At 34.6% G+C, this 23,337-nt stretch overlaps 1 protein-coding gene across 2 annotated transcripts in view; it reads left to right on the top strand.

Annotated features, from left to right (window-relative positions):
- Smp_156910.1 (hypothetical protein) overlaps window positions 1-12,383 on the top strand; it is a gene marked incomplete at both ends in the record, with an annotated part of 70,048 nt that extends 57,665 nt beyond the window's left edge. For both annotated transcript variants that reach the window (XM_018797714.1, XM_018797715.1), the window contains 2 exons: window positions 8,511-9,002; window positions 11,661-12,383. In XM_018797714.1, the coding sequence (XP_018652728.1) occupies window positions 8,511-9,002; window positions 11,661-12,383 (1,215 nt within the window). The remainder of the gene's footprint in view (window positions 1-8,510; window positions 9,003-11,660) is intronic.
- Between the last annotated feature and the right edge of the window lie 10,954 nt (window positions 12,384-23,337).

Here is a 23,337-nt window from a genome sequence, read left to right as displayed (position 1 = left end):
AAAGATAGTTAAACATAAGTCAGTTTGTAATAAAAACACTTTAAAACCAACATTCTTCATAACTCAGAAGGGGTTTTGTGGAGAATTCAGTATTTTCATAGTTGAAATCATGAGTCGGTTAACTGCTCTGGCGCGAGACTGGTAGGTCCTGGGTTTGAATTTCGTGTGGTAGGATCGTGGATGTGCACTGCTAAGGAATCCCATAATACGACGAAACGGCCGTCAAGTGCTTCCAGGGCCATCCCACCTTTTTTAGGGGATAATAATCTGTTTATTTTCATATCCTATCTTGTTTTGATCAAGGTGATTCTATGTGAAACATCACCATCTGTACTTTTATGTATCATAGTGGATGTTTAGATTGTTAAATTTGTAGTATGAAGAAGTTAAGCTGAAATTCGCGTATGTTTGTGATGTGAGAGATGAATAAAATTAAGTATGGTTGTTTGTATAAACAGTTTAAGTGTTATGGATAGTTAGGCTTTTGTTTATTTTAGGTTAAAGGGATTGTGCATTTCTATGAAACGCTTCAGCGACACATTTTTTGTCTATGATTGGAAAAGTTTTTGTGTAATATTTTGATATTTTCAATATTGATTCGATAGTTACAGAGAATAGCATTTACTGTTATTCCCGATTAGATCCACAGTTTTTCCGGTTCTGGAGAATCATTAGCACATATTTTCGTGCGTTTTAAGAGTTCCTTGACACGAGTGAAGATTTCATGAGGATATTCTCCAACATTAAAAAAGTACCAGAATATTGATACAATATAATGAGTAGATGTAATTCTATTGCACAAATAAAAAGTAGCCTTTTCTAGGTCGCCTTCCGAAGAGACTTTCATAAGTAGTACAATTCTAAAATGATGAAAAAGCTGATATTCTGTCAACGTTTCAATCCTTATTTTCATCCGACACTGTTAAACACTGATATCTTACAGTTCTTCAATTCCCTATTTCGACTGTATGCATCCACTTGTATGAAATTTGTAACAATCTCACTAGTCATCCGTCTATTGGATACTAAATTTACAAAAAAAACAATCTATTCATTGAAATGAAGGAGATAATTGCTCAGTTTTGAGTTTATCTGAATAATAATTCTTTCTCATTAAAAGAATGGCGAAGCTTTCATTTGTTTACTGTATGTCAATTATTTCAAAGAAACTTTGAATGTGTCTTACTTACTTATACCTGTTACCCCTTATACATGATTGTAGGCTGCCAGAAAGGATTTTCCTTCAGAATCTGTCCTCAGCTTTCCTTTTCAATTGTTGCAAAGTGTTGTTCAATATTTTGATGTCTGCTCCCTATTTTCGATGCAATGTGTTCCTTGGTTTTCCTCTTTTTCACTTTCATATTTCGCGCCATTTCTCTCGTGTTCAAGTTGCTGTGTAGATTTAACCTCGGGGTTACTAGAAGAGCTTAGGAATCAAATCTAGTGTTCAGCTAGAAGATTTATCACTAGAATAACTTAATATAAAACATGCATCTAGAAAAATGTTGTTCATTTGCTATTAATTTGTAAAAGGCATTCAACACAGATTAATTTATGTTAGAATACTACTGAGACATAAATGTTCAGAGTTCACTCCCTATCTAAGTTGTATGTGTTTTCATTGTTTAAATGATTCCTGCCTAATAAACAAACTGGCATTATCTAGTGTTACTCACTTGTTAATTATACCTCAAATAAATTCAATCTTTGATGAATACCAAACACCATCTTATCTCAACGTAGTGCACGCAGTGTTGAGCCACCTAGACTAGTAGCCACATTAAAACTTGAACAATAGCATTCGATCTGCGCTAAGAAGGACTTGACACACATGACATTGATCACCACTCAATGATCAATCAATTGTAATTACATCTCAGTCCTACAGGAGGTCGGTCGCGGCCCGGATAGCTCAGTGGTAACGCCTCTGACTGTGAAGCATGGTGATACGGGGTTGATTCCGTCAAGGAGCACCAGTTCCCTCAAGATAACAGGTACAAATTGCTGACGAGTGCCAAGTAGCACGAAATCCGGGTCCAAGGTTTCCTGTTGACCACCTCCAACCACTATCTTATGAATACCTTCTACAAAAAAAATAATTTCTAGCAAATCCTACTTGTATATAGTTGAGATCATTAGTCAATTGAAGCTAAACCACCATGGAAAACCTGAAAGCTCTAGACGGCCGTTTCGTCCTATTGTGGGACTCCTCAGCAACGCGCATCCACTATCCCGCCACGCGAGATCCGAACCTAACACCTACCAGTCTCGCGCCAGAGGACTTAACCACCAGACCACTGAGCCGGCTGACATCTAACGGTGCTAATGTCTAACTTCAACCAATCCACGAAATTGAGCAACCATTCACCAATTGTCTCCTAACAGACCTAGTTGAACTTCACTGGTTGCTGTTTCTCCTATTTCTTCCAATTATTTCTTTTTGTTATATGTCAACAAATAAATCTTCACTCCTCATAAATAATAGTAATAATAATAACAATAATAAACCTATATATTCACTTTAATAAATTAGACATCTTCAGTGCTTATTCGTTACAAACCAGAGGTAAATAATCAATCTAATCCTATCATTATATTCAATATATAACATAATATATGGTGTGTTGATAGGGGTGAAATTGTTTTCTCCTATAATACTAATTTAATATAATGTCTTATTAATTATTGCTCCAAACATTATGTTTATTGGATAGTAGGTTGAGCGTTTTGTAACCATGTTAATTGGCATCCTCAGTAGATTTCAAATTTATGGGTATTCTTTAGTTGTTGTTTTTCTCCTTTATTTTTTTTTCTTTTATCTTTACAACTTTTGATTATTCATTCTATTGCCAAGATTAATGATCAATATTTCAGTGGTAATTTTTTATCTTAACATTCATATCAATAGTTGAGTTCATGAATAAACTGAGTATGTTGTGTGATAGTTACTTACTGAAGACAATGGTGAACAGTGGCTCAATTTCGATTATTAGTTGAAGTTAGACACTTACACCTTGGATGCCAGCTCAGTGGTCTAGAGGTTAGGTGCTCGAACGCAAAACTGATAGGTCCTGTGTTCGATTCTCTCAGGTTGAGGTTGTGGATGCGCACTGCTGAGGAGTCCCACGAAAAGACGAAACGGCTGTTCGGTGCTTCAGGGTTTTCCATGGTGATCCTGCTTCAATTGACTCATGAACTCAACTATTAAATATTATAATTATTCATCGAACACATTTTGACATTGAATATTACTTAATGAAATGAATAATTAACGTTGACAATTTATAGATTGGTTACACTACTGTAATACATATTACATGGATAATGTTTCGAGAAATTGGTCTCTATATTGTTCGTAAAATTTCTAATCACTGTAGACTGTGATCCATCCCAATGATAGCCGGTTAAAGATAGTCGTCAGGAAACTCTATTCGGCCTAGGTTCAATATTATTCAGTATTCATTAACACGATGTACGTACAATACTCAGGAAACTTATCCTTTCTATGGGATTCAAAATCATTTCATTCAGCTACACGATGTTAAACGTTTGCTAGGCAGTCGGAGGTTAACCTGTTATGAGACTGAGACTTTTGAAATTGATGATTCACTGAGTAGTAGCCAATATCAAACTTGATTAGTTTTTAGAGCTGATCAAATTTCATCGTTCAGAATTTCAGGTTGAGGTCTTAATTAAGACAAACTATAGTAACATACTATTTTTGCTATTGACATGAATTATCTTAGACAATAGAGGTACGAGAATATACTACAAAAAACAGGATACTTAGTGAGTAGTTTTCCCACAGATGCCTTAAAAATATTGCTCGCATCTGCTGGGATCACCAGATAAGTAATAGTAAGGTTAGACACAGGGTATTAGGGAATGATGATAAATTAGTTGATGAGGTCATTAGTCTTCATCGACTGAGATAGTTGGGCCACGTGTTATGTATGCCTGAACACCGATTTCCGCGACGCGCTATGCTGACTAGTAATGGGGATGGTTGGAAAAGAGTTAGAAGCGGCCAAACCAAAACGTGGCATCAGTGCTTGAAGTCACTAACTTCTAGCCTGAGCCATGTTGGCAGATGCAGACTACTTGGTTAGAGTCCGCGTGACTATCATAACCAATAGTCGGAGACTCTGTGTGACATGGCTCAGAATCGATCACAATGGCGTAGGTGTATACACTCTTTATCTTCCCTTAAACCTTTAGATTAAAATTGCTTCTTCTTCCTGTACTATATCCTTTCTTTTATATATTACCACCACTAAATTAACTACTTCTGTGAATTCGGTGTTCATCTTGTTGTGCTAACGAGGTATGGCAACTTGGACCGATGTATATGTGTGCCTCGTCCTACGTTGTAGCTGACTGACTGACTGAATAGTTTTTATCACTCCCAAATCAATGCATGAATTTACGCATATACTAACGATCTACTGAATTCACTAGAAGAAACTCACAGTTAGTCTTCTGTTTCACCATGATTCAATCAACAATAAGAAACCTATGAAAAATAGAATCGTTTGCTAAATTCATTGGCTAGATTTCATTTTGACTTGTTACTGAACAACGAATGATGATATGGTTGTGTACATTTATCAAGATATTTTTAAACAATTGTTAACCATGTTCAAAAAATACTCATTGATTATCTGATCTGATATCATGTTATTCTAAGCAATTTTCGAATGAATGGTTTTAATCTACTCTCTAGTTCAGTTTATTTCTTCAATTGTAGTAAGTGATACATATGTCATAGGCCAGTTGTGTTGTGACGGAAGGTATTTAAAATCTGATACTGATACGCGGTGTAATACGCGCTAACCCCTCCATCGCTTCACCCACTGACTATTTGAGCGAGGACACAAGAATAAGCAAAATGGTGTATTGGGTTACCAAATAAAATGCACAAATATTCACTTGTACACATGCAACTCTAACCCATGATAAATCAACGCATTTCTTAGCTGATAAATGCATTTTTCCTATAGGTCTCTTCTGATTGCCATCGATTGACCTTCTCATTAGTCTACTTTTTGTTGGCTCTCTATATCAAGATGTTCTGGAACATTTAGGAAAATTAGATTGATATCTATAATTCCTCACTAATGTCCTGTTTTTCCACTACACGTATTCACAATACATCAAGCTGTTCACATGAATTGCATCTCAATTATTTTCTTTTACGTAGTAGAACATTTCATGTTGCGCTCACACAAGCTTATGCCTAAATACTTGCTTATTCTCCTCTATCACAAATAAATCAATATAATATAGTGAATATTTAATGAACGGTAGAATAGTGTTATTTCTTTAAACCTAGAAACTAAGCCTTTCTTTCAAAAAGTACCAAGTAGTTCAACTATGTATGGAAATTATAAGAAAAGATGGATAGTGGCTAGCAGTGGAATCCAGAACACGCGTTTCATCCTATTTGGGACTCGTCAGCTGGATATACTTGCATCTCAGAGTTGATATTCACTCTGTGACTCGGACCAAGTACCTTTCGCTTCAAATGCCATAGCGTTATCCACACAGCTACTGAGTCCTGATAGCCACTTGCTTGTGCAATGGGGTGAAGTTTAAATTCACTTGGTATTGTTTGTTTAAATCTTCCCATTGATGTGTTAGGACTGCAAACGGTCAGTCTCTTATTGGCATATGTGCATACTGTCCGTATTGCCTCGATATTGCGTTTTTTTTAAAAACGATTTGATCATTGATCTTAACAGATTTTACTGATTGTATTTATAATTAGTTACTGAAATATAAGTTTAACACCTCAGCATTTGTTTATATAAAGAATGTAGATAATTCAATTCATTCTTCAAATGTTTGTATTTCTCCGTTTTTGAGCATCTTGAGCACATAACCGCAATATAGCCTATAGTCATCAGTTTCTATTCTAAATGGTACATGATTAGCAATGTAATCCAAATCAGAAGACTTGGTAGAAATGTAGTATACTTGGTTTCAGTCTCAGTGTGAATAGTAACATTGGGATGTGAGTACACACGACTGACGAACCCTACAGAAGATAATGTGTCGTTCTAGACCCCACTGCTAATCCCATATCAAAATGATATTTTGAAAACTGTTAAGACTTTTTTAAATAATCCACAAAATTTTATTATTCATTATGAATCATTAAAAATTCAGAAACTATCATCACTTTGCTACTACGTCCTGGTAGCCACTTGCTTGAACTTATGTGTCAGGCACTTTTACCGGAATTATTTAAACTAGGAAATATAAGTAATGTAACATACCATTCAAAGACTTTATAATGCACGTTGAAATTCAGCGTTCGGTATAATCTCTAGTCTTATTCATTCATGAATAGATACTCCTTAAGGATTGACAAACTGATAACACGTAATTGATTAATGGGAGATAGACTATTCCTGACTTCAAAATCATTGATAGCTATTTTGGGCAGGTAAAGTATCAACTTAGCTAGGCAATGCTAAAATTTGACTGATAATGGAACTTGGAGATGATTTTGTAACGTAATTGTTTTATCCTAACGAATAGTAAATGAATGGTAACTGCTAGGAACTCTTTATTAACAGTTATTATATATATATTCTTATTGTATAACAGTTAAGTAACTAGATTATATACATGGATATTTCTTTTATTCTAAGCTTTCTTTTAAACTGATAGCTATTATTATACGATTAACTATTCTTAACTTATTCCCAATTTGTTATTTACAGTCTCTCACAATCACAGCCACTTTCAGCTGTGATCTTTTATAATTGTTATTTCCTATTTTATGATATGATGTGGTCTGATTTGCTTGTATGTTGACCAAGTATGTCTGAAATATATAATTCATATAATGGAAGCCAAAATTGCGTTCTGGACTGCTAGGTGTGAAGAAATAATAAGAACTCTGAGATGACTCCTCGCACTGGTTAACGCCTCAGTGGTTTGCCACAGTGCCAAGATCATATAAGTTGGTGTTCTAATGGGCAATTTTGACCCGTGACAATTAACAGGATATATGAACATAATAATAGTCCCTTTATATTAATCGATGATGACTTATATTTTATAGTTGACATTGGTAAGTGACTTAAAGGGGCAAAACATTTTAAACTAAGGAACACTTGACAGTAGTTTCGATTTGGTCTCAGGCTCCTCAACAGTGTTACCTGAAACCTAACCAAAGGTTGAATCTAAAACCCTGAAGCCTTCAACTGACCACTTAACCTTCAAACTATTGAATTGACTTTCAATAGTTTATTTATCTAATCCTTAATATAAATTAAAAGTTCTCATCAATTTATTTCATCATTCAATTATAATAATTAAACTATTTAACTGCACAATAGTAAGCTTACCCAAGTTATTCTATACAAAAGTCTTGACTTAAAATTATATTATCTATTGTGGGTACTTTTTTGTTTTAACTAACTCTATTCAACAACTATTCACAATTGAATTTCAATAATGTTTTCTAACTTCTTTCAAATTAATTATACAAAACCTTATCTGTGAAGGTGGTTTTGTGGAGATTTTAGTAATTTTATATAGTTGAAATCGTCAGTCAATTGAAGCTAGACCACCATGGTGAATGGTTGCTCAACTTCGTGGATTGGTTGAAGTTAGACATCAATACAATTGGATGCCGGCTCAGTGGTCTAGTGGTTAAACGCTCGCGCGAGAGACTGGTTGGTCCTGGGTTAGAATCTAACGAGGCGAGATCTTGGATGCGCACTGCTGAGGAGTCCAACAATAGGGCGAAACGGCCGTCCAGTGTATCCAAGTTTTCCATGGTGGTCTAGCTTCAATTGACTCATGATTTCAACTATATAAAACTTTATTTGTTTAAATTATATTCCTTTGTTTTAAATTGCTATGATTGAAAAGATGGAATTTTACATCTGGCCTAAAAGAATTTTTTTCTTAATAATTGAATTCATGAGTCGATGTAAGTTCAACCATCATTGGAAACTTAAAAGCATTGAACGGCTGTTTCGCCTTAGTATGGGATTACTTAGCAGTACGCATTTACGATCCCAAACGCGCGACTTGAGTTGGGGACCTTCGGTATCGTGAACGAACGCTTAACCTGTAAACCGTTGAGCAGGCATACAACGATGTTAATGTCTACCTACAACCAATTCATGATATTGCATGACCTTCCACCATTGTCTTCAGTGAGTAACTTTCTCTACAACACACATGATTGAAATCCACCGGCCTCGGCTTTTCACTAGAACTCCAGGAAGTACCTCATGAAGCCAGTCACTAGCGAGCACATGTTGATTATTATCAGAATGGGGTTTTGTAGATATTGTAGTAATTTTCAATAGTTGAATTCATGAATCGATTAAATCTAAACTACCATGAAAAATATCGAAGCACTAGACGTCTGTTGAATGTGCACTGCCAAGGAGTTCAACTAACATAATATTTGATTAACTTACAATCTATCATCATTACCAATAATGATAATAATACTATTCTTTATTCTTTTATTCATATTTTAGATTGGATCCACAAAACCTGATTCATTAGCTTTACCATATTTTGCTAAAATGACAGAAAATAAACGATTTTCAAAATTCCATTATAACACTACTACTAATAATAATACTAGTAATAATAATAATAACAATATTGCTGTATCTGCTGAAGTCATGCGTTCGGAATCACCAAAATCATCGACTACATTAAAAGATGCATTAAAAATTATGCATCCATTATTTCAATGCTTACAAGATAAGCAACCTACTACTTCATCATCACCAACCGATAATCATGAAAGTCAAAATTCTAAATTACTAATTGATTGTCTTTCGGAATATCTATTCACTTGTATGAAATTACGTTCATTAGATTTACAAGGTGAATTTGCTACATTTGTATTTCCATTAAAAAATTTCAATGAACAAGTATGGAATAAATATGGAATCATTGATAATTGGAATGAGATATCTATTGTTTGTGCACCGAATACAAATTATGAATATGTTGTATTGGTAAATAGTTTTTTTCTTTAATTTCTCGGTTGTTGTATTTTTCATTTTATCAATCAGTCAGTTAGTCAGCTACAACGTAGGACCAGGCACACATATATGCATCGGTTCAAGTTGTCATACCTTGTTAGCACACTAAGATGAACACTGGATTCATTTTATAAACTTTGATGAAGATTAGTCTTTGATGTATTCTAAAAAAAACCCGACTTCTTCCAGAAATCGTTCATAATCAAAGGCGAGACTATAAATCATGGACGACCTTTGAATGAATCTTAAGTGACCTTGAGAAATGTTAGCCAATCAGTAAACGGTCAGTATAGAGTAAATATATATTATACAAAACCAAATAATTAAAGTGGATACAATTCTTCCATATGGTCCAAAAACTTGTCAAGGTTAGAAAAAGGTTCAAAGGTTCCAAAATCGTAATGCATCAGGTAGAGGAACTCATCCATGTGGCTCCATAATAGTTGGTCTCTGGAGCCATGATGAGGTCACAAAAACCCTCTCAGCCTTGACAACATAGCTTCATTATTGTTTGTGTGTACTCCAGTTGTGTAAGTTTATTATTTTTATTATAGATATTTCCCTACAATACTCATACCACTGAACAGCCGAAGCTTCAGTAACATCTGCGATCATTGCAATCAATGCTACTGATGCTTTTATTATTCAGTTTGCGGCAATTATTATAATATGCCTTAGTTTCAATCTGGATCGAGCAATAAAGGTTCCTATTCTAGCAAACATCTTCCTTCAACATATATAACATCGAAGGACAACATCGTAGTAGTATGCACAATGTATACAAGTCATTTAGTACCCGCAATTACAAATAAAGGAACTTCTTAGTAGTCTCATTTGTTGTAGCCGCTTAATTGTCAAGTACTCCAAAATTCTCTGTGGACCGATCGTACATGAGCATCAGGTACTGAAATCCACGCCATGACCTTGAAATCCCTGAAGCGCTTCTGATTGCCTCGTCCATAAATTATAGTCTCGCCTAATTAAATGTTCAACAGTCACTTATTTGTAGAGTTATTACAAAGAGTTGTAGTGAGAATTAGAGACTATTAGTATTTAGCTATTTCGGATATGAGACATTTACCCACCAAATAATATGTAGAAATGTTTGTGTCATAATGCAGACTGATTAAGTTGAGTATGTAAGCCAATAGATGTCGGCTCCGTGGTTAATTGAACTCCAAGAGATTCTCGATTGATTAATAGACTGTCACTACTGAAAAGTTTCATGCTAAAACAAAACATTTATCTAGTGCTTTCTGATTTTAGTACTTGTCTAACTGAAGTCAATTCATGGTGTCAGTTTTTTTGGCTATTTGAATTGTTACCATAATATATGAGTAAAGTACATGCATTGAATGACATATAACTAAACATGAATAAGGATAATTTTATATATAGTTGAAATCATGAGTCAATTGAAGCTAGACCACCATCGAAAACCTGGAAGCACTGGACGGCCGTTTCGTCCTATCTTGGGACTCCTCATCAGTGAGCATCCACGATCCCGCCTCGTGAGATTCAATTGACTAACGATTTGAACTATATATGGATATTACTCAAAATCTCCACAAACAACCCCTATAAATAAGGATAGTTTACTCTTCATTCTATTGTACTATGTCGCAACAAGTTACAGGAACACTAGAAGATAACATATGATCTTTTGACTCTGAAGATTTATCATATACATATACACACACACGCTCCAATTTAGTCACCTTCCACCATTTTTAATGATGACTATGAACAAAAAGATGGAATGATATGCAGTATTATTCATCCAAAGGATGTAAAATTGGATATCGAGATCTACAGTTGACTGAATTATGATTATCCCAACGCACTTTTTAAAGGAATATAATCAACTTATTGAAAATCAATCGGCCGATAACATTGAAAATTAGAATAAACAAATGCATTTATCAGTGTTTCCAGGTTTTCAATGGTGATCTAACATTGATCCGTTCATGATATGAATCTGAGAACACAAATATGTCAACAAAATAGAGAATTTGAAAAATAGTGCATACATTAGACGAAAACCAAGCCTTCAATAAGTGAAATTTGGATAATATTTTCGTCAAAAACCAACTATCTAAATATCAATGAAGCTGAAACATAAAGCCGAGCCAATCAGGTGTGAACAGATCACTTCAGGTTCACAACGCATATACTGAACCATGATATTGTGAATCGAACTTAGATGATCCACTTTAATAACAAAAATAGGACCAGGTAATTTCCGTTAGAATAAGAAGTGTGACTTTTGGATTTGTATTGAGAACCGGATATAAGATTGAGGTTTAGAATTAGGATGAAGGTTAACCGAGAAACTCAATCCCAATATTAAATGTTAACAATAAATCTTAGACCTTAATCTTGACCGCAACTGTAAATTGTCAATCTTACATCCTTATACTAGCTATAAGTTCTAATCTTAAGTCTTTACTCTTAACGCTAAGATCAAACCATTACATTCTAAACCCAAATCTTCCATTTAACCCTCATTACAAAAATGTTATAAGCAACTTTAACTACTCATAAAAATATAAGTAGTTAGACGAGAAAGCAGAAATAATTACGTATTTATTTCCACTAATTTAACTTATTAAATTTTTTATTGTAATACAGAATACAGCCAAAGAATCTGCACAAAAGATCAGATTTCCTACCAAGACAATTGATAAATTATTAACAAATTGGTTAGATAATCAAACTACAAAAACACCTTCACCAGAAAATCGACATTCAATGGAAAAGAAGAATAATACCGAGAAAACTTCTGATAATAAATTACTTCATTCAATTAGTTTAGCTGTAACATTGAAAAGTCTATTAAATTTATTTGAAAAACATAAAGAAGAATCAAAAGCAGAAGCAGAAAGTGGTGAACAACAACATCAACATCATCATCATGAACAACAACAATGTGTCGATCTATTTCTAACCTGTATTAAACTTAATGTTCTGTTAAGTTTAAGTGAATGTTTAGATAAAGATAAATCAATTCAGCTTGATTTAATACCAGAACATATTCTACTCATCTTAACACCATCTAATTGTTTAACAATCTTTAAACAATATGAAAAAGATAAATTGCCTAATACTGATAGTAATCATAATGAAGTCATCTTGAAAGAGACTAATCTACAGTGTCTATTGGACGCATTACATATTCAATCTCATTCAATGAATGATAGTATAAATGATGTATTAAAACAATTCTATGAAATTATTCAACATAATTATCAATCTAAAGAAATGATTATTTCTTTATTAAAATCTATTGCACCACCAGATTGGATAACAATGTGTGTAGCTAGAATATGTTTATATAATCAAACCAATTCATAGATAGACAATTCTTCATTATATATATATACTTTTATATATTCTTTCAATACATATAACCCATCTCATCTATATATCTATATATAGAAGAAAGAGGAGATCTTATTTTATAAACAAAAAAAAACGGATAAAAGAGAAAAGAGAAACTTGGTTTTTCTGTTATTTTCGTTGATAAGTACCAAATACTTTACTTTATTTTCATTCTCTTTTAAACAACCACCCATCCACCCCCCTCAGGTTATCTATTATTCACCATAGCAACTACTGATGAGTAGATTCTTTCATGGTTAATTTGTGCTGTTTTTTTTCTTTGTTGTTGTTGTTGTTGACAACAATCAATGTTTCACTATGTGCTATCATCATTATATAATCGCCATTATGTAATCACTTTTGATTTCTGTAATACTTTCGAATAAACTTAACTGATCAAACTTTATTTTTTACTATTATTAACCATTTGATTGGATCAATTGTAGTAATAGTGATTATTACTACGAATATTACTTATATTTATCTTAATTTCTCTATGGGTTTTTTTATACTGTAGAGCTTATATGCTTATCAAAAATGCTATATACATATATATACTACTTATATGCTACTTATAATTAATTTGCTTATTTAAAGAATTGATTTTGATGCAATAGTAGTAGTAGTGGTAGTAGTAATAGAAGTAATAGTTTTGTTGCTTTTTAATTATTCTTGTCAATTATTTTCTTTTTGAAGAAACGATGTATGTTTACTTATTAATAAAACAAAAGTAATAAAATGAAATAAGCTATATATATGATAATTTTGTACTTAATGAACATTTTAATAGTCTATGCTATGGACGTGTGTATGTGCTTATTATCAAAGATGCTTACTTACTTACTTACGCCAGTTACCTCTCGTCGAGGAGCATAGGCCGCACACCAGCATTCTCCATCCAAATCTGTCGTGGGCAATCCTTCCAGTCTCTATTCGTCCTTTGCATATCTGCTTCTATTTCCCGAGGCGTATTGTGTTCTATGGCCTTCCTCTTTTCCGCTTCCCTTTAAGATTCCAAGTTAGAAATTGCCTCGTGATTCAGTCTGGTGATTTCCTTAATGTATGTCCTATCCACTTCCAACGTCTTTTCTTAATTTCCTATTCAGCTGGAGGCTGATTCGTCCTCTCTTATAAAACGTAGTTGCTGATAGTATCTGGCCAGTGAATGTTGATTATTTTGCGTAGACAATTGTTTATAAATACTTGTACCTTCTGGACGATGGATCTAGTAGTTCTCCAACTTTCATCTCCATACAGTAGGACTGTCTTGACGTTCATATTGAAGATTGTGAATTTGATATTGGTTGGCAGTTGTTTTGAGTTCCATATATTCTTCAGTTGTAGAAATGCTGCCCTTGCTTTGCCAATCCTCGCCTTTACATCTGCATCAGATCCTCCTTGTTCATCAATGGTCCTTCTCAGGTACGTGAATGCTGCTTAAGTATGAGATAAATCCATATAACTATCTGGTTATTTGAAAATTGTAGTAAAAAAATTGATTTGGAACATTCGATTTCATGTACTCTCTGAGCAGTTAGAGAACGTATAAACTTACAAAATTGTGAATAAGTATTTTTCCTACTGAGGTGGTTAAGATATGTATTACATATGCCCAACAACTTCCTACCTCTATGAGCTATGTTTACTGATATAAACGAAGTTTATAAGAAAGCTAAGATCAATCAGAACAAGATATGACATCAGTCCTCGAAGACAATGACTGCTTGTCTAATCATTGGTATTAAGTGTAGACTACCTTATTAATATTCGTGAAATTATTTTATCCAATGATTAGAAACTTTTGTGACCTGGCTTATTATTAGTTGCAAGTTATCCTCGGCTTGAATGTGGGTGAACAGATCAAGGACGTAACAGATACGAAAAAACGATTCTGATATGTATTTGATATGTAAATATATATAAACACTTAATGTTGATGATCTATACAATCTACACTTAGATTTAGTACTGTTTCTAAATTCTATCATTCAAATTTTCAGTAACTTATTATTTATCCTCCCTAAACAAAGTGAATGGTTATTAAACTTGGATTAATATCATAACTGAGTACAGATACTCAGGTATTCAAATACACACGGAATCCATTGAGTGTTATAGATAAACACAGAAGCAGTGATCAGTGGAGTTCAACCAGGTCTGTTGTGAGATAATAACTCACTGAAGACATTGGTGGATGTGTTGCTCGATTTCATGGATCGGTTAAAGTTAGACATCAACAGCATTGGATGCTTGATCAGTGGTCTAGTGGTTAAGCGCTCGCATGCGAGATTGCTAGCTCCTGGGTACGAATCTTGCGAGGCGGGGTCGTGGATGCGCACTGCTAAGGAGTCCCATGATAGCACGAAACGGCCGTCCAGTGTTTCCAGGTTTTCCATGGTGGTCAAGCTTCAATTGACTCACGCTTTCATATAAATAATGCTAATAACCCAACTGAAAACGAATCCAACCGAAAGACTAAGAACAAGATTGTATTGAGAAGATTTAAAACTAAGAATAATTTTTCTTAGTATGATTGTAAACTGTCAATCTTGTGCATTAATCAGTGTACATACTTTACATCAGGAACGTTTCCATCAATCAAGATTAATGTAAAGAGATTAATAGTATGAAAACAAACACACAAGAGATGTTTATTTGTTTAATAAAATGTATACTTATAGATTGAATACATGAATATTCTGGAATCAAAACTATAAGCATAGAGATAGAACTTTTGAGAAATGAAATATTATATAGTTGAGATCATGAGTCAATTGAAGATAGACCACCATGGAAAACCTGGATACACTGGACGGCCGTTTTGTCCTATTGTGAGACTCATCAACAGTGTGTATCCACGATCCCGCCTCGTGAGATCCAAACCCAAAACCTACCAGTCTCGCTCCAGAGCACTTAATTGATAGACCACTGAGCTGGCCGGCATCCAACGGTGTTAATGACTAACCTCAACCAATCCACGAAATTGCGCAACCTCTTACTATTGTGCTGAGGTAGATACCTGTCTCTACCTGACATAGATTGGCCCCCATGAAATATTCATGTTATAGTTATGTTGTGGGCTACTTATATCGACATAAGTAGTATATATCGTGAATGAGGAATAGAATATCTAGCAGCAGAGGATTTAGAAACACGAGAAGAGAAGAACAGAAATGGAGAGCAATTAGTGTGGAAATCCATGAGCAATTAGGCCTGAGACAATTATTGAACATATTGCAAATAGAGTATCAGAGTATAGTTTCTTTTATTTTATCAAGAAACTTTGTAATTCGTATTAGGTAAATAGTTGGTCGTCCCCATCTGGGTTCTCATTCATTACAATGTAAACCTTAGAAGACAAAATAAAATTGACTGAGTACAAATCAGATAAGAAATGAGAAATAAAGCAATTACGTAAAAAACATTTATGAACGAGGTTACCATGGTAAGGCAAGATTGACAACTGAATGCTTTTGATTGAGTAAATTCTTTTTAGATCTTTTTGTGACACTTACTTTAGTAAAATGTAGTAAGTTTAATGCTTTTGGTTTATTAATTATTCTGAATAATTTATATGTCCATATCATGATCAAATTCAGTAGTAGTACTTATGAAAACGTCCTATCCTTTTAGTCTAAGCTTCTGTCGAATGTGCTCATAGATTCAAACACTAATTCTTTTTTCTGTTCGTCCAATGTATGTGCTTCAGGACGTACAAGTAAAGTATTCCATACAAATAGAGGTCGTATTAGTCAGGAATTTACTACCATATCAATGAGCGATGCGCTTGATACAGTGAGATAATCCTGGAATCTGGATACCTCCTTTTTATTATGACCTTCAATCTGAAATCGATTTTTCTAATTATTTCATCACTATTGAACTAAAGTTTTAGGAAGTCAGGTTTCTCCCAAACATAGAATACTTTGTTTCCTTCACTTTCGTCTTTCCATAATTGGTTGTGAATTTTCGAGAGTGACAATTATTACGAAAGCAATGTCCAACTATGGTTAATTTCTCATCAGTCTTATCCTCTGAGTATAGTCTTCTGAGATTATTGGAATGCGTTTTAACCAAGGCTCTTCTAAAGCTCATTGGATAGAAGCTACTGAAGTTTACTTATTGTCAAATCTGTGTGTCTTCCTCTTCAAGTGCCCTCACATGGCCACGTGCATACAACCACTGCCAGGGAAGTCTCACTCACTGCCTTCAAGCGACGGAAGTGTTGTTTATGACATTGAAAGGACGAAAAGCAAATGTACGGTGCTTTAACTGGGTTGGGGGATATGGAGTATGAACCAATCATTCGTCACTGGCTACCATGGAACTGCATCTCCTTACGTTGCTCCACTTTCTTGTGGATTAGATCTTTAAGTCGAAGGCTCGGGGTGTAGCCACCTGAGAAAACCACCTGCTTCGGTTTGGGCACCCGGACAGTATCCCAGGCCTAACACAAATCACTGATAACTGTGTGGAGCATATTTATTTGGTGCCTTCTTGTACCAATGTTTATGTGTTCAAATAAAGAAAATGTTGTATCATATATTATTATTTTCATTACTATCTATTCCGGGTTTTCATAAAGATATCTGACAAGAGTGAACCCAATGTACAACCCACAGTCACTCCATTAATTTTATTTATTCTTATTATTTATGCATGGGAATGTTGTAGTTAGTCAGTTAATCCATCGAAACAACAAAGTACTTTAGATCAGATGAATCTTAACATGAGCTGTTACATTTCAGGTTAGCATAGCATGAAAGAAACCAACCAACTGAAGTGTAAAGTAGCCGCCTGCGTGCTCTCTCAATATATAACGTGATAATACTACCAATTAGAGAGCAGTGAATTATCGATCGGACCAATGACACACGAAACCTGTACGAACAGTTTAGAGTACTTATCGATCCCGTTCTCTGCTTAGCCCAGCCTGTTTAGTCCAGAACACCAATAACAGCCTCTGCGATATGAATCATTTATTTCAAATATACTGGGTTTATATACCTACCAGACAGACCACATTGTACCATAAAATAAGTAAACAACATTTGTACAAGATTTAGACAAATGTGGTTGTGAATAAGGGAGATAGTAAATGATAGACAGGGTATAACTCACGAATGATAAGTCGTATAACAATAGTTCATAGGTCAAATTAAAGCTCATAATAAAGGGGATATGAATATGAATAGTTTAGTTATTTAACAAATATACGATAAAAATATATTCATAGTATTGGTTCATAAATGGATCCCGAAAGTTACCATTCACTATTCTTATCGGGACATAACAATATTCCATTGAATCCACTTACTTTTTCAGTCATCATGTTGTATTTTGCAACTAATCAAATTCATTAAACTATCAAAACTGAAATAACTAAGTTCCTTACTCTTCATTTTCTAACAATCACACAAGTTGTTATGATCACTGTATTTCTGTATTTGACAATATCACATTTCTAGGAGCCATTTCGAAATATTTCTGTTTGTTGATTGAATTCTAAATATAACAAATATCTATCTAACTGGTAGGTCTTGGGTTCGAATCTCGTGAGGCGGGATCGTGGATGCGCACTGCTGAGGAGTCCCACAGTAGGATGAAACGGCCGTCCAGTGCTTCCAGGTTTTCCATGGTGGTCTATCTTCAATTGACTCATGATCTCAACTATATAAAATAACATTATTTTGTTTAATATTTACCGTCTAAACAATGTCGAATACATTCAATAATCAAGCACTCCTTCCATAAGATCAAAACGGTATCATTTAATTGTTTCTAATAGATAAGATTACTTTGCTTTAACATTAATACAATACAATAGTAATAATAAATGTTAACAGAGAATACTTGAAGTTTATGACTGAATAGCACACTCATACTATAGTGATATAATTACTAAATAACTAAATAGAATGGTAAATTGTTGTTCAGTTTCTTTTCAAAATAAAATAATTACTTACTTCTATACTCTACAAATATGTGTACCTGTTCATTAAATGAGTTCAAGGTCGACTTTAATTAAACAACTGATCAATCATAGTTCAGTTGATCTGACTCCGCATCATATATATAATTTTAATAGTTAAGATCATGAATCAAATGAAGCTAGACTACCGTGGAAAAGCTAGAAGCACTGAACGGTCGTTTCGTCCTATTGTAGGACTCCTCAGCAGTGCGCATCCACGATCCCGTCTCGCAAGATTCGAACACAAGACCTATCAGTCTCGCGTGCTAGCGCTTAACCACTAGACCACTGAGCTGGCGTCCATCGGTGTTAATGTCTAACTTCAACCAATCCATGAAATTGAGCGACACATCCACCAATGTCTTCAGTGAGTTACTATCTCACAACAGACCTGATTGAACTCCACTAGTCACTGCTTCTCACTAGAACTCCAGGAAATATCTTTTGAAGCCAGTCACTAGTGAGCATATGTTGATTAATATCAGAAGGGGTTTCGTAGATATTACAGTAACATATATATAATTGATTTTCTTAATAATTTTACTACATTTATCAAGCCATTAATTTCTTTAGCAGGAAAACAAATTTAATCAGTTGGTTATTTCATTTATCAATGTTATATTGAATGATAAACATTACAAATATTCATCATTTTTAAGAAGCTGTTCTATAATAAGTATATATATGGTGGATTATACTGCCAACTGAATAATTGGAAAGTTGGACAGTCAGTATTTCAATTCAGTGGTCTAAATATGTTATGCTTAACTTGAGACCTGAAAAACATTTAATTCATTCTTGTGTGGGCCTTTTGAACCGGTGGCTTCGAATTAGGATATAACTACTAATCCGAGCTTTATTTTTCAGTGGCCTTATATTTGATGATTAAATATAAGAAGAATTGAACAGATCTTCAACAAGCACCCAAACGAAAATCATATGGCTGAAAGATACTCTGTACTAAATGACGAAGTCTGTGAATGATATGACAAAGCAAAGCGATATGACGACAGGAACTTTTCTGGACTGAAAACACACGAATCGACAACAAAGTCTGTTGTTAGAGTGAGGTTATGAAGACCATTGAGTTTTAATGGGAAGATGAACCAACTCAAGTTAAAAAACCATTGAAAACCCTGAAGCAGAACGAACCCCATGAGCAGTTACGGGTATAGGAATGTGACCAACTTAGTCTCGTGTGCAGTTACGGGTATGAGGGCTAATATCACTTCCAGGCTGACCACACCGTGGAAGGGTATTTCTTGAGGGACCTGAAAAGGAAGTTGGATAGTCTTAACGACCTAGGAACGTGACCGCAGTGCCCAAGGGACAAATGCTTCAGGCCGGTCACAAACGGCCTTTCTGTGGGGGATTTTTGAATTGTTAGCTCCGTTCTTCAAAGGACCTTACCGCCGGAGACGGAAATCCGTGGGATAAAGTGAGGTGTGCACTTTTAGGGTCTACCTTTTCTAACCCCACCCCTCCTTGTGGGAAGGCAGCATCGCTGTTATGCTGGTTGTCTGAAGGAAACACCTTACTGCCATCACACCTCTGTACAGTCGGCAGTACGACTTCGGACCTTGGGATTGCTGCTTTTAGCCTTACCACTCTTCAACCGACCTGTCTGGCATGGTAGGACCTTGAGGAGCGATTCTTCCGGCCAGTATAGCTCGACTGGTTCATCGCGATAGGCAAGCCCGACCACCACGTCAAGGTAGCAGCACCCCATGTGCCCAAGACCTTCATTCTCAAGCAGACACTTAACCTCAGAACTGTTAAGCCACGATACAATGATATACAAGTCTGGCTTTAACCAATCCGTAACACTGTACGAACAACTTCGATTGTTTTCAGTTCTTGACTGAGAGCTCATGAATGATGAGCATTGCTGAGTTGAGTAATGGGATGAGACGACCGTTAACTGCTTCCAAGTTTTCATCACTTGTTCATCCTAGATAGGACCTCAATTTTACTAAAATCTTACCATTACCCGCAATGCATTGTACGTTACTTGCAACAAAGAGCCATCATACAATTATTCTTGTCCGAGACTTCATCATAAAAAGTCGGATGAGCCCACTGTTGACAAAGGAAGGTAGTCCCTATTGTTTGTTCGCAACTACTTACTTTTTAAAGCACTAAACTATTAGACTAGTGGAATAATCCTACAAATTAATGTTCTGTCATGATTTGCTGTCCCTTGACTTTGATGTGTATGACACTAAGATGTATAAGTCGTACCCCCTCCGTCAATCCGAACGCTACTTAGAACCAAATCATTCGGCACTACATTGTCGTTATTCTGTTTATTTCCCTGTATTGAGCTGTTAATTTCAAAATTACTCTACTTAAATTTGTCCCTAACTTTCTACCTGGTGATCGCTATAGTTCAGCATTTACCTATCGGCTCATTTTGATTCAATAATTTTTCTAGATGACAAGTACGTTTTTGATCTTATGCAAATGAATTACATCTAACGAGGAACATCATCAAAAGTTTTTAGCTTAGTAATTGAAATTCATCCAACTATATCAGTCCATGTAACACTGATGTTGAAATTCTTGTTTTGTTATGATTACAAGTTCGTAGGAAATATCATCATCAGCTATGCTGGTTCCAAATGATCGACGTAAATAGACACTAGGATCATCTTTAAATCTTATATATTTATCTAATTATGTGAACTTAAGATCCCTCACTAGAGAAAATGTTATACAACCAAAATATCAGTCACGACTTAATCAAATTAGCAGACTTTACTATCAATAGTCCTAGAATAGTTTTATGCAGGTCGGAGGAACTATTTCCGAAAATCGGTCAATTAGATTGTAAAATGATACAGCTTTGAACAATCATTCTAGTTTATTTGATGACTTTTCATAGCTATACACACATGCAACCATACGCAGTATTGGACTATGGAAAAACAGTTTTCACAACAAGCCAACCTAGAACGAAATGCGTTTTAGGCAATACATAACATTCTATGGTACTTATTCATTATCAACGACGGGCACCTTCCCTTAACTTATGCAGATGATCAAACATACACATGTACTGGACTACCACTAAATACTCAGTGTAAAGATGCAAACAGTACCACCACCCAGGAGCTCACATCTAAGCATGTAGAAAGTTGGATTCAGACTTTAAACTGAATGAATGTAGGTGTATTTGCTTAATCTGCCACCTTACACTTTAACATAATCAATCACTGTTAGGTAGTTGGACATATTTGGCAGGAAACCCAGTTACAATTTCAGTAAGGTTAGCCTGTAATTTTGAGGATCTAATATTCTCTTTGTAGGATTAGAGAGCATATCACATAAATTTACAATTTGAGGTATTATCACTCAGTCATTCGAACCGTTACTAACTTCTTGTAAACTCAGTATTTGATAAAGTTATGTTTGTTTAGTTCTTCCAAGCACAAATCGATGAAGTTGTAGTATGGTCACACTGACTGTAGTAATTAGACACAGAGTGCACTATACTGAGATGTTAGACTTGAAGACACAGAACAACACTAATCAACATGAAATCAGAAAAATAAAGATATTCAAACATTTACGTGTGTATGTATTCGTTTTCTTTTTTGCGAATATATCCTAACTAAATAAAATTTGAGTCAACACAAGTACAAATATGTGTAAAACTTTTGACAAGAAAAATAAATTATTAGCAATAAAAATAATTTCAGTTATCAGTAGTATCTTTGTCTTCATCGTCAGAGTAGTAGTGGTAGTAGTAGTAGTAATAATAGGTAGTAGTATGTAAAAAAAAGAGAAAAAAATAAACTTTACAAATTCAAAACAAAACTAACTACAACAGAAGATCCATAATTGAAAACATCAATGGATGGATAAATAAACAATTAGAATGAGCAATAGAAGAAACAAATAGAAGTGGAATGTTAATGAATGATTATAATTTTGTATACAAAATATCATAAATCATTTTATCAACCAGGAACTGTCCCCATGAAATAAAGAGATAGAAGGAAGTTCCCTATGAAAAAAATAAAATGAGAACGGGAAAAAGAAAAGCAATCAAATTGTGTATCAAAAAATAGAAATGGGCATGAAAGAAATTAAACGCTCAAGCTTTTAATACGAATAATTATGATAACATAGTAAAGGTGCACCGACAATAACGATTTAAACTCAAGGTCTAAGGGTTATATCGCCTGAAAGCTTGTAGGTATAAATTAAATTTATAGAATGAGCCTTAAACCAAGAAGTACACACCTACTAGTACTCACCAGACGACTTCATCAACTGATGCTACAACTTTGTTTAACCACACCCCAGGTTTATCCAAACTTACTTTTAAACTATGTAGGATTTTATGCTGAGATAGGTGGCAGCTAGATAAGTATAACACAGGTCTCAACTAGATTAGTTGGTGAAAATCCGAAAGATTATCGATCGGTTAACTATCCCTACATAACGGCCTATATGTAACATAGAAAATGCTCACTCGGTTGTTCCATTATGTGTGAGGAATTCCAATATAGTATACCTCAAAAGGTTATACTTCACAACCATACAATAGTAATAGAGTTAACTGTTATGCAATATTTCCATTGTTTGTTTCATTACACTAAATGTGGGATTAGATTGGAAAAACATCTAACAAACTTTACGTATCGTTCCAAAATTACAATAGGATACAGCAAGTGACCAAAGCTCGTAAGACTTAAAAGTTAGCCGGTTATAAGTACCGTAGCATCTGGTGTATATATACATTGGTTCGAGTTGCCACACTAGATCGACACAACGACATAGAATTATCAAAGAAAAGGTAAGAGTAGTTAATAGACGTAGTAACAATATCAGTGGGACAGGGGATAAGAACAAAGATAACAATGTAGTCGTCCAACATCAGTAAATCGAATACCGCTATCACTTACATATCATCAATATACAGAGTTTGTACGCATAAATATACACAAT

Source organism: Schistosoma mansoni, chromosome 5 (genome assembly GCF_000237925.1).
Source record: "Schistosoma mansoni strain Puerto Rico chromosome 5, complete genome".
NCBI lineage: Eukaryota > Metazoa > Platyhelminthes > Trematoda > Strigeidida > Schistosomatidae > Schistosoma > Schistosoma mansoni.
This window is presented reverse-complemented; position numbering and strand designations above follow the sequence as displayed.